This window comes from Mesoplodon densirostris, chromosome 7 (assembly GCF_025265405.1).
Source record: "Mesoplodon densirostris isolate mMesDen1 chromosome 7, mMesDen1 primary haplotype, whole genome shotgun sequence".
Taxonomy (NCBI): Eukaryota; Metazoa; Chordata; class Mammalia; order Artiodactyla; family Ziphiidae; genus Mesoplodon; species Mesoplodon densirostris.
The window spans coordinates 116,565,092-116,577,411 of record NC_082667.1 but is presented as its reverse complement, the minus strand read 5'-3'; the positions used below and the strand labels follow the sequence as shown (position 1 = coordinate 116,577,411).

At 42.1% G+C, this 12,320-nt stretch overlaps 1 protein-coding gene across 1 annotated transcript; it reads right to left on the bottom strand.

The window, feature by feature from the left end:
• Positions 1 to 1,363: 1,363 nt before the first annotated feature.
• On the bottom strand, positions 1,364 to 11,880 carry TBRG1 (transforming growth factor beta regulator 1). Its single transcript, XM_060103266.1, has 9 exons — positions 11,487 to 11,880; positions 9,734 to 9,804; positions 8,870 to 9,102; positions 8,150 to 8,286; positions 7,708 to 7,854; positions 4,610 to 4,707; positions 4,256 to 4,366; positions 3,705 to 3,847; positions 1,364 to 1,729 (listed from the first exon to the last, which is right to left on the bottom strand). The coding sequence occupies exons 1-9, from the start codon at positions 11,634 to 11,636 to the stop codon at positions 1,584 to 1,586; spliced, it is 1,236 nt and encodes a 411-aa protein (XP_059959249.1). The 5' UTR covers positions 11,637 to 11,880; the 3' UTR covers positions 1,364 to 1,583.
• Positions 11,881 to 12,320: the final 440 nt, after the last annotated feature.

Below are 12,320 nucleotides of genomic sequence, written 5' to 3'. Positions count from 1 at the left end.
CCCATGTGTATTGTGTGAATGGTAATATAAAGGCCTATATACACACTATAGTTGAAACCAGTTTCAACCTTTGACATGTGATGCATTCCAATATGTTCTAACTGTCTTCTAATTTAATTTTAAAAGATGTGGGTCTTGATTGCCTAAGTTTAACAACTAGTGTGTTGAGATTTGTAGTTTGAAAAACAGTTTTAGGAAAGCTACAAAATGAATACTTAGTAAAGTAAACCGCGCACTAACTTACATAAATTTTTTTTAATGTCCTTCTTAGAATGACGCTTACTTTGAATCTGTGATTAACTCAGGCTGTAACAGAATGGAAAGATATTGGTTATGTGATAAAAGCAGCATATACCATTTCTGTGTAAGTGCAAATGGCTTCAGGCACCTTATGCAGAGAAAAAAGAAAAACATTAACAGTTTTGAGTAATCTCCTTTCTATCCCTGATTTGCTATTATCCAAATTTTACTATTTTTTTTGCACTGTAAAAGCTATACAAACTTGTAAGACTATAATTAAGAATCATAAAATTAATGTTAGTTACTTTAGTTTCTGATACTTTGAAGTGGCCAGTGTGATGTGCTCTAAATGCTGCATCTGATCCCTCCCTCTGCCGTCCAGATATAGTCCTGTAAGATGCTAGGCCCATTTGTTTCCTCCCCCGTTAGCAGCTATGGACGGTAGCACAGTGACAATCCAGTTCTCACCGCCTTCCCCATTCTTCTACTTCCGGGGTCCTTTTGTTCCTTCCCATTCCAGCCAGCCCTGGTACCGGGCTGGGTGGGCAGCGAAGCATCCCACAAGGCACCGTGGAGTTGTACTGGCTGGGATTAGGTGTTGTGGTATGCCTCTACCTGAATGCTGTAAGTAGAGTCCAAAAATTTCAGTTATACAGAATGCGGAATTACATCATTACACGACTAACGAACTGTTGGGGTGAGTCTGTTACGGAGGATGGGAACCAATCACGTTCTATCTAAATGTGTGTTATCATGTGGTTTAGCTAAAAGCACATTCTCCAATAAGGAGCCACAAAGGGAATGTAGGAAGGGTTAGAGAGGATTTTTTGATCCCCTTGTGAAATGTGAAAAAGATGAACATGGGCCTGGGACTGGACCTTGCAGCTTGGGGATAAGCAGGATTTGATTGTGGTGACGCTGACATGAAAACAAAGCAGCAGCTAGCTGGTTGCAGGGGCTGCGACTTAATATTCACTGACCTAGATCAGAATCAAGAGTGCAAGGTTGTCAGAATCTTACTACCTTCCTCATGAGTCAGCAGCCATCTCTCCCTCTGGTTTACAAAGGACTTAAGTTTACCTCAGGCAGAGCTAAGCCAAAAGATTATATCCTGATTACAAGATGAAAATAAGCAGAACTGTCAAGAAAAATTTATTACTAAAAATAAAGCAGCTGAAGTTTTTCCCAGGAAAGCTGTCACCATGGGAACCTCCGCGACAAAATGTGTTAATTTACTACCTTCTTCACTTGAGTCGCTGCCTTCTTCCATATAGTCTTAAGTTTTAGTTTAAGTTAAAAAATCCATCCTGATGAAAATGATGTGGTTATCGATGCCTTCTTGTTCAATCTGAAGACTGAGTTGGGCTACACTGCGACGGAGACTTCAAGTGCTGTAGGTGAGTATCTACCAAGGGTTCATGTGTCAGCAACATGCGTTGATAAGAAGACACAAAGGCTGTAGGCTGAAGCTCTGGGAGGTCCAAGGACCCTGGAGAAAAAAAATTCCTTAAGTTCCACTGCTGCCTGGGAATCTCAGGAGACTGGCTTGATCAGACACATACATGTCCTTTTAATTCTTTCAACTCTTTTGCATCTGTCAGCCCAGTTCTTCCCTTGTTTGGTAAGACAGGACAGCTATTTACTTTTACAATGAAGAAAACTGTGGCTGAAATTCAGCAAGTGGTACTGGAAAAATTGGACAGCCATATGTAAGTCAGTGAAATTACAACACACCCTCACACCACATACAAAAATAAACTCAAAATGGCTTTAAGACTTACTATAAGACATGACACCATAAAACTCCTAGAAGAGAACATAGGCAAAACATTCTTGGACATAAATCGTACCAATGTTTTCTTAGGTCAGTCTCCCAAGGCAATAGAAATGAAAGCAAAAATAAACAAATGGGACCTAATCAAACATAAATTTTTGCACAGCAAAGGAAACCATAAACAAAATGAAAAGGCAACCTATGGACTGGGAGAAAATATTTGCAAATGATGCAACTGACAAGGGCTTAGGTTCCGAAATATACAAACAGCTCATACAACTCAAAAACAAAAAAACAACCCAATCAAACAATGGGCCAAAGACCTAAATAGACATTTCTCCAAAGAAGACATACAGATGGGCAAGAGGCACATGAAAAGATGCTCAACATCACTAATCATTAGAGAAATTCAAATCAAAACTACAATGAGGTATCACCTCACACCAGTCAGAATGGATCATCAAAAAACATACAAACAATAAATAATGGAGAGGATATGGAAAAAAGGGAACCCTCTTGCACTGTTGGTGGGAATGTAAATTGATATAGCCACTATGGAGAACAGTATGGAGGTTCCTTAAAAAACTAAAAATAGAATTATCATATGACCTAGCAAACCCACTCCTGGGCATTTACCCAGACAAAACTATAATCCGAAAAGATACATGCACCCCTATGTTCACAGCAGCACTATTTACAATAGCCAAGCCATTGACAGATGAATTAATAAAGAAGATGTGGCATATACACATACACACACGCACAGGAATATTAGCCATAAAAAAGAATGAAATAATGCCATTTGCAGCAACATGGATGGACAGAGATTATCACACTAAGCAAAGTAAGAAAGAGAAAGAAATACCATGTGATATCACTTATATGTGGAATATAAAATATGACACAAATGAACATATCTATGAAACAAAGACTCACGGACATAGAGAAAAGACCTGTGGTTGCCAAGGGGGAGGGAAGGATTGGGAGTTTGGGACTAGCAGATGCAAACTAGTATATACAGGATGGATGAACAACCAGGTCCTACTGTACAGCACAGGGAACTATATTCAATATCCTGTGATAAACCAGAATGAAAAAGAATATGAAAAAGTATATATGTGTATAACTGAATCGCTGCTGTACAGCAGAAATTAACACAACATTGTTAATCAGCTATACTTCAATAAAATATTAAAAAAGAAGAACAAAACTGGCTGAAATAGATCAAGTGACTTGCCTGGGGTTACACAGCATAGTAGGCAGAGACAGAGAAGTTAATTCTATCTTCTTATTTCTAGTCCAGAGCTCTCCCTATATGACTCCTATGCCGGATCCCCTGATCACTCCACTCATTTGTGGGAGGGAATCCATGGAACACAGGCAGGACCAAGGCCATGACCTGATCCCCTTTACTACATCTGAAATTTCAGTCCCACAGTAAACTTTCCCTTGTATTCTGCTTAGGTCTTATTTAGGTTAGAAAATGAGATGCCCTAGTTTCTCGGTGAGCCCCGCCTCACCATGATCTCAGCCATGCCCTGTGACTTCTGCGAGGGCTGCCCATGGCCGGAGCAGGGAAAGCTTCTATCACTCACTGCCCAGATATGGGATACTCCGCAATGAATGAAGAGGGGGAGGGTTGCCTAAAAATGGCCAATTTTCAAACCAGAAGGGAAAAAATAAAAGATACCTTGTAGAATGGGATCATTATGATCTTTATGGAAGGTCTGTCTCTGAAAGGCTTCAAAGCTTGTAGCTGCATCATTCTCTAGCTGTCCTTGGGGCGGCAGACTGTCTCCAGGTTTGCACACGTCGAACTTCACCCACTGGTAACTGCAGGACCAAAGGGATCATTACTGAGTTGTCTGTTGGCCATACAACCCATTCTTCCCTCCAAAGGGATCAGGTATTTTTTTCTTTAGGTCTCTCCCATATATATGTGAAAAATGTATTAACTAACCAAAAATGAACAGCACCCAGACAGCCTTCTTTAGTGACACTTATTCTGCAGGACTTCCCAATCCATTTGCTGTCATGGTGCACACAGGTGGTAACAACTTCAGTGCAGTGGGGTACTGGCTCCTGCTCGCCATCCAGGGGCCGCAGAGGACCAATACTGTGCCTTGTGCACAGAAGCAGCTCATTAAATAGATGAATGAGCAGAGCAGTGACCACCAGTTTAGGTCCCTGGCCCACTGATCATGGGGCTTCTTTCAAGGGAATGGATTTGACCCCACTTACTTGACGCATTTTCGAGCTCCTGGACAACTCTGGATCAGGTTGTGGATGGTTGGATGAGAAAACCCAAAAAAGTCAGCTCCAGATGGATGCACGTTGGGCATTAGTTTCCCCCTAAATAGGAGAGGGAGAATTTTAGCTTGAGAGCTGAGAGGGAGATGAGAATGTGGGCATGAACACACAGAATAAGCCTTCCTCACTTGCATACTCTGAAGACTGTAGCTGCTAAGACATTCAAAGGACACAGGATAGCTTTCTATAAAATAAGGGATCTCTACTCATTAAAAGCAAGAGAGAAGGCCTCAGTATACCCAAAGTGATCTTTTTAGCCTGTCTCCAAGCTGTTGGTCAACTTACACAGCAGCACTTATGGTCTTGAGCAGTTCTGCATGACAGGCGTCTGCAGAAGAGCTGACAATGGCATTCTGGGGATCATCTTCAGGAACAATTTCAAACTGAGAAATACAAAGGAGCAATGAGGTCAGTCTTCGAGGAGAAGGTGGTAGAGAGAGTCATGCTACTGCTATTACTCTTTCTTCACTCTGGAACCTGAAGCTGAGTATATCAGGTAGGAGTATACCAGGTAGGAGGTGGGTACCATCTAGAGGGCTGTTAGAAATTCCAAGCCAAGAAAACAGAGAAAGGCTTTTGACTGTTTAATTTTATACCCTTTGCTTGACTCCTCTCCAAAGGCCAACACTTAATTTCTTATATACCTTTCCAGATGCTTTCTTATCCACTTACTTACATTTGTAAATATAAATACAAATGGTATTTTAAAAACAAATGAAATCATTCTCATATAATCTTAGATTTACTTTATAATGCCTAGGAAGAGTATAGGCCATATTGACTGCAAATCGCCATTTCACTTTACTTTTTGAATTGTAAAATATCCTACTTATAAAAAGAAACTGTTAAATCAAAATTATACTGAGGAATTTCTGCCAAGAAAGCATTTTTGTAACAAGTGCTATCTACCCAACTTAATTCCTTGACCAGTTTTCTATAAAGTTCACGACTTTTTGCAAAAAAAAAAAAAAAAAAAATTCCTGTAACAGGTTCTATTTAGTCAGTTAAATTCCTTAACCAGTTTTCTATAAAGTTCAGTTAAGCAGTTTCCAGTTTTTCAATGTTTAATAAAATTATTCCACACAATTTATTTTCTGTATATATATATATATTTTTTTCTTTTTCCCCCCAGTGATGTGCATTATTGATCATTTTTTTAGAATGCAAAAGCAAACCTTACTGAGTACAGTTTCTACTGCTGTTAGTTTTCTTCTGTGGTTATTTCATTTGATTCAATCTTCCTGTGTCAATTTTAGAGCTCTTTCAATTTTGTCAATAATAAATTATCTTGAGAGTAGTTTTAGTCAATGGTTTTGTTACTTCAGTGACATGCTGCAAGTTTAACATTGTGATGGTTTATACTGATTTCTCAGCTAAATCATGAAAAAACCGTAAACAATTATCTTTAAATATTTCAGGGTTGCTCTTCTATTTGGTATTGATCATGCCAACTCCAATTTTTTATATTGTGTGTAAACTATATATTCTGTTTGAGCAAAGAGCAATTAAAAGGCCAAAATGTAGTATCTTGGTTTGGGGATCTTTCCCTACTTCATTCTTTTAACTGCCGTATAATATTACACAAGGTGGATATATCTTAATTTTTAACCATTCTCCTATTGGTGGGTATTTAGGCTACTTTTAACTTCTTGCTATTGCAAACAATGCCACAATTACATTGTTGTATATAACTCTTTTGTTCACATTTGCACATTTCTCTAAGACATACTAGAATATCTAGAAGTATTCTGGATCAAAAGAGTCACACATTAAAATTGATATTGCCCAGCTGCCTTCCAAAAAAGGAACTTTACAAATTTTCCCTCCTACTAATGCCATTTGTACTTATTTTCCTACATGCTGGCCAACATTTGCTATTATCTATCTTATATTTGCCTATGAGAAAAAATAAGATCTTTGTTTTATTTGCATCTCCCTTAACTACTAGTAAGTTCTGCTCTCACCGACCATCTGCACTGTTTCTGTGAAATGCCTGTTTTATCTGACTGCTTTTTTATCTTAGACCACAAGAGCACTTTATCTGGATATTAATCCACTGTTACATATTTTCTTGTTTGTCGCTTTTAACTTTGATTATGGTGATTTTTGTCATTCAGAAGTGTTTAAAATTTTAATAGTCAAATCTGTTACTACTTTCCATTATGGCTTCTACTTTTCACATCTTGCTAAGGAAAACCTTTTCACCTCACCCTAGGATTATAAATATATTGTTCAATATTTTTTAACATATTTATAGTATAAAACATTTTATAAAGCTAAAGCAATTAAAAGTCATACTGGCATTTATAGACAAATAGATGAAATAGAATCGTCTGGAAACATACTCAAGTATTATATGTATTTATTATATACTAAATGTGTCATTTGATGTTAGGGGAAAAAAATTAAAGCTCACAATGTAACTGAAAATAATGTCTGGGTGGGTTAGTGGCTTAATAAAGGAAACAAAAAAACCCCCAAAGACTGTTTTTTTTTTTTTTTAATATTTTAGCAATTTGTCTTTCAGAGGAAATTAAGGATCAGCTTGTCAATTACCATTTACATTCTATTAGGATTTTGATTAGATCTTCCTTGAACATATAGATTTGTTATAATTATTGCTACAATATTGAGCCTGTTAGAGCACTTTCTAAAGAGAAATGCTGCATGGCCAAGGTCATCCGAACTCTCAGTGGCATCCGACAGTGTTCTAACCAGGACAGGAGTGATGCAATACTGTCCACATGTGTCAGGCAGGCTCTCAGCTTCTGCTCAAAGGTTCCTTCCCTTGCTTCTATCTCCTTCCACCCCATTTTCTAGCGATCTGTAACATCATCAGACAGTGAATACTGGAACTCTGAAAATGGTTTATTTCCCCCCAATGATCAGAGGAGACTGGGAAAGTGAACTGTCTTGAACAACAGCACTGAGAAGGATGAACAAAGATACTTAATACGACTAGGATTCAGGTCTCCCAGGTCCTCAAGATTACGTGCAGTCAGAAACTAATATGCAGTTTCTCTGCTATCTCCATCTTGGTCCCACCCGAGTTGGCAGAGTGTCAAACTAATCTTCCCTGAATGTAGGCCTGCACTTTACAAACAAGCAGCTTGATCAGTCCTCATGTGGTCACCATATTGACATTAGCACCAGCACAGTTCAAGGGAATGGGTGTCAGTAGGACAATCATACAAATGCAGATTCACATCCCAGCTCAAATCACTTATTAGCAGAGGTGTGACTCAGGGCCAATCACTTTCTGCATCTTACACACTATCTACCTTGTAAAGTGTCTGAATAGGTAATATATATTAAGTGCGTGTCACAGAGAAGGTCCTCAAAAAAAAAAAAGAAAACCAGCAGTTATTCTTAAGAGTGGGTACCTGAGGCTGTGTGCCACCGTCCTTGATCTGACAGGTGTACAGACACTCCTGGTCTGGGCTCTTCATGCTGGCGTATACCCGAGTACTGCAGTAGCCCACAGGGTAGATGGCACCCTCGTCATGGAAGCCAGGTCGGTCGGTGATGATCTATAAAAAAAGATTCCCCCAACCTGCCACTGAGGTCACCAGAGAATGCAGAAGTCCAGGGTACTGTGGTAGCCTTTAGAACCACCTTGGGGCTGCAAAGAGTGACTCAAATCAGAGAGAGAAAGAGCATAGGATGTGTAGCAGACAAAACTGACCTGGTTTCCTAGGGACTGGAGATTTTCTGGGGTTGGTTTGGATCAGCACGGGGCTGCTGCTAACGGGAACAGGGAGGGAAGGCTCAACCCCACTCCCGTATTTCTGATTCTCCTCTCTCTTTATCGCTGGTCTCACTCACCTCCCCCAGGCTATATACTGTTAGACCCCCCAGTCCGATGGGGAACACAGGCCGTCCTGAGGGATCCAGGGCAATGGGCTGAACCAGCTTGCGAGCACCTGTCTCCATTTTCTTTTTCTTGGATGTTTTCTTCAGAACTGAAACGCAAATCTGGGGTCACCCACTTTAGGCCCTTCCCAGTGTTGAGGGGAAGGGAAAACTCTGCACGATGCTAAGAGCAATAAGCCAATCCTGGTTCTACACACGCCCTGAATGGGCACATGGGACTTTTCCCCAAAGCCCTGAGTATCCTTCTAACCCACCCACCTGGCAGTAACCAATTTTGGTATCAGTGCTTAGCATCTAAAAGCCTTATACTTTTTAAAGCCTCTGACTTCATTTATAAGGTCAGCAATTTCCCAAGTCATCTGTGTGCTCAAAAGGCCACCAAGCCCATTTCCCTGCCTCTAGGAAAGACTGAACTGAAGGCACTCAGAGAGTCGGGTGTGTAGGAGAAGGGGGAGGCCTTGGCCTGCTCCCATCACGTTTAACCAGGTCTAACTGCAATTCCTCCACCTGGAGTGGCTTTAAGACACTTGGTTTTCAAGGGCTACCAGGGCTGCTTAAGGACCAGGTGAGAGTTTAAGTCATCTCTGTGGCCGAGTGTCTACCAGTTAGTACCAGGTCTTCGTCATTAGTCGTTGAGCCACTGGGGCAACTGATATCCTCTCCCCAAGGTACCTTCCAGTTTGTTGTTCTCTTTGCCTTTTTCTTTTTTCTCCTTCTTGGATTTCTTCCCAAATGGTTCCTCAGCTCCAGTGCTAGGCCCAGAAAGCGGCCCAGCTCCCTGGATAGTTCCCGCAGAGCTGGCCACACCATAAGTCAGGGGCAAACTGGAGCTGTGGGAAGGAGCTGCAACCTGTGCTTCCCCTTCAGTTAGAGCCTGGAGCTGAAGGAGCTTCTTTAGCAAGTACCTGAGGTCGAGAAGGAAAGGGAGCAGAGGTATGAGCTTCTGTGTTATCACAATTCCATATTTTATTCAAGTACTGGGAAAAGCCAGAACCATACACAAAGATTATTGCATTCACAAAAATAAGGTTCATATTGGACCCCGGGAAAAACGAAGCTCCAGAGAATAATACTTCAAGAAGCTAAGGATAAAGGATTATAGCGTATCTCTTTTGCATCTGGAGAGCTCTTCTAATTGGATGTTGGAAGGTGTTAGGCTTCTGAAGGGCACATACCATGAACTGCACATGTACATATACTCACGGAGTACTATATATGGAATAAAGATATGTAGAATGAAATGCAGTTTCTTTTATCCCTTGGCTTTTATAACTGCAGAGTTATAATAAAATTACTTATAAGATGTGGCAAGAGGGTTTTGTCAGAGAGATGAATAGAGCTGTTTCATCATCATGGTCCAACACGACCTGGGTAAACAGGAATCAATACCATAGGTTGTGACTTTCTCTGTACCAGATTAGTGGCCAGTGGGCTGTGCAAAGCACAAAAATCCCGATGGAGGAAAATTCTTAGGAGCAGAAACACCGTATCAATAACCAAAAAATGTAATTCTGAACACAAAATGAACCAGCTCACCGTCTTTCTTCTTTAGCTTTAAGAAATTTTTCCTCAAGACGAGCAATTTCATCACAAATAGCAGCATTTTCCTTGAAGAAAATTTTGAATATAGTCACACAAAATGAATAAAAGATCAAAGTATTATACTAAGAAGAGGAGCTATATTCCAAACCAAAGAAGTCTGTGTTGCTGGGTGAGAAGGAAGTGCTAGTCTACCTTGCAGAGAAACTGTAAACAAACCTACAAGTAAAGGTAGGGTCAAGTTCTAATGTGGGCAGAGTAATTAGATAATTTATAGAAACTGGGGCACCTTCACATGAAAAGGGGGAGCTATTGATGATTTTGCCAGAATAATATGGCAAAGTAGGGCTGTCCTAGGCAAACCAAGACATATGGTCACCTTAATTAGGGTAGCCTTTAGCAAAGAAAAGGGCATACTGCTCAAATCATAGATGCTTAAACTCAACCCCTGTAAATATGGGGAAGGTCCATTCCCAAGTGCCTTGACTCTTGGGGAGCTTACAAAGTGAACCTAACCCAAAACATCCCATGCAGTATGAATCTTAAAGAGAAAATATAGATGGAACAAAATCAAGTCGTCTATAAAATTCTTAAATTTCATAACCTATTTATGTGTATTCAAGCATCAGCTTTCTTTACTGACGATTCAATCTAGTTCCCAAGCATGAGTCCTGAGGGGACTGCTCCAATCTGGATGCTCCAGAGTTGGGACCTCAAACTTTGAATGATCAAAACAATATCCTTTTTCTTCACAAAACCTTCTGCATAGACGTGGTGGAACCAGTATCCTAACAACATAGGTGCCAAGCTTTAGGTACCTTTGACATTTAGGGAATAAAAGAAAGGTAACATAATTAGATACTAAATCCTCTTAATTCTGCTTTTCTTATTTCTCTCCAGTGTACATGGCAAGTGCCAAATAAGTGTTTTCGGAATGAATGCTCTGATTTCCAAACCTTCCCTTATGCTTCCAAAAATGCTGAGGGATGTTCTAGCTTTTGGTAGAAGAAAAGGTAAGGTAGTGGTGATTCAGATGTGGGAAGATATTTGAGACACTTGCTATTTCCAAGCATTGAGGTGAGCTTGAGCAAGCCAGAATATTATAACACTTAGTTGTGGCTGGAAAACTATTTCATTCATTCAGTAAACCCAGTGCCTCTACAATAAAAGATCGGGAAGACTCAAAATAGGTTAGAAGGGGGGATATTGAAAGCTTCATGTGCCTGTTCATGGAAGGGGTCAGTTATGGGTATGCGGGGTGCTTGGGAAACAGGCTGCGTAATGGAAGTACTAAAGAAACTAGAATCAGGTGTTTGCATTGGAGCCAGGGCTCTGACATAGTGCCCTCGAGCAAATCATCTCTCGGGGCTTAAGTGCTGCTACTTTAAAAATAGCGCCTCATTCTCAGGGTTCTCTGGAGGCTCAAAGGCATTTCCAAGAGTTCTGCGGTAATAACGATAATGACTAAAACTTATTAGCACAACTTCTAGGTACCGAGCGCTTAACTTTCCTCATTTAATCTTCATTAAGTCTGCAAGGCAGTTATTAGCTCTCATTTGCAGATGAGGAAACAGGATTACAGGAATTACGTAATTTGTCCAAGGCACGAGGCTAACAAGAAGTAATGTACAATGTAAAACCTAACACTATATTAATACTGTCACTCTGGGAAGGGGAACAGTTCGGGGAAAGATTTCGCGAGTTAGGAGAGGCTCGAGGCTGAGAAGGGCTGAGCGCCGGTCACACTCACAAACACCGTGGCTTTGGCCGCTTTGCGCAGCCGCAGGTACTTGAGCCGGTACTTCTCGTTCTGGCTCTTCTTCGGGAGCTTTTTCATCCTGGCCTTGCTGGACTGCAGCGGGGCCCGCGGCGAGGAGGCCAGGCCGCCCAACAGGCTCATGGTCCAGCCCCGCTACGGGGGCTCCAAGGAGCGGCCGGCATCAGCTCCTCGGCCGAGGAGTGGCCCCTAGCGCCGGATACGTCTGTTCTGGGCTGGTGGAAGCGGGCCGCCAGGAATCGACCTCTCTAGAACATTCACGAGGCGCAGGGCCGGCCACAAATCCTGCAACCGAACCCAGCTCCCGGCACCTCCCTGCACTTCCGCGTCTGCCTCGTTAGTTAGCCGTGACCGGAACTTACATCACGGCGCCGGCTGCGCGTAACTTCCGGGGCTGGGAGCTGGGTCCTCCGGGTCCGGCGGATCCTCGGCTCCGGAAGAGGGGAGGAGAAGGGGAAAGGGAAGGGGGAGGAGGGGGAGGAGGGGGAGGAGGGGGAGGAGGGGGAGGGGAGGGAGAGGGAAGGGGAGGGGAGGGGAAAGGGAGGGGAAAAGGAGGGGAGGGGAAAGAGAAGAGGAGGGGAAGGGGGAGGGGAAAGGGGAGGGAAAGGGAATGGGAGGGGGAAGGGGAATGGGAGGGAAAGGGGAGGGGAAGGGGAAAGGGAAGGGGAGGAGAAAGGGGAGGGAAAGGGAAGGGGAAGGGGGAAAGGGGAGGGGAGGGAAGGGGAGGGGAAGGGAAGGGAAGGGGGAAGGGGGAAAGGGGAGGGAAGGGAAGGGGGAAAGGAGAGGGAAGGGAAGGGGGAAAGGGGA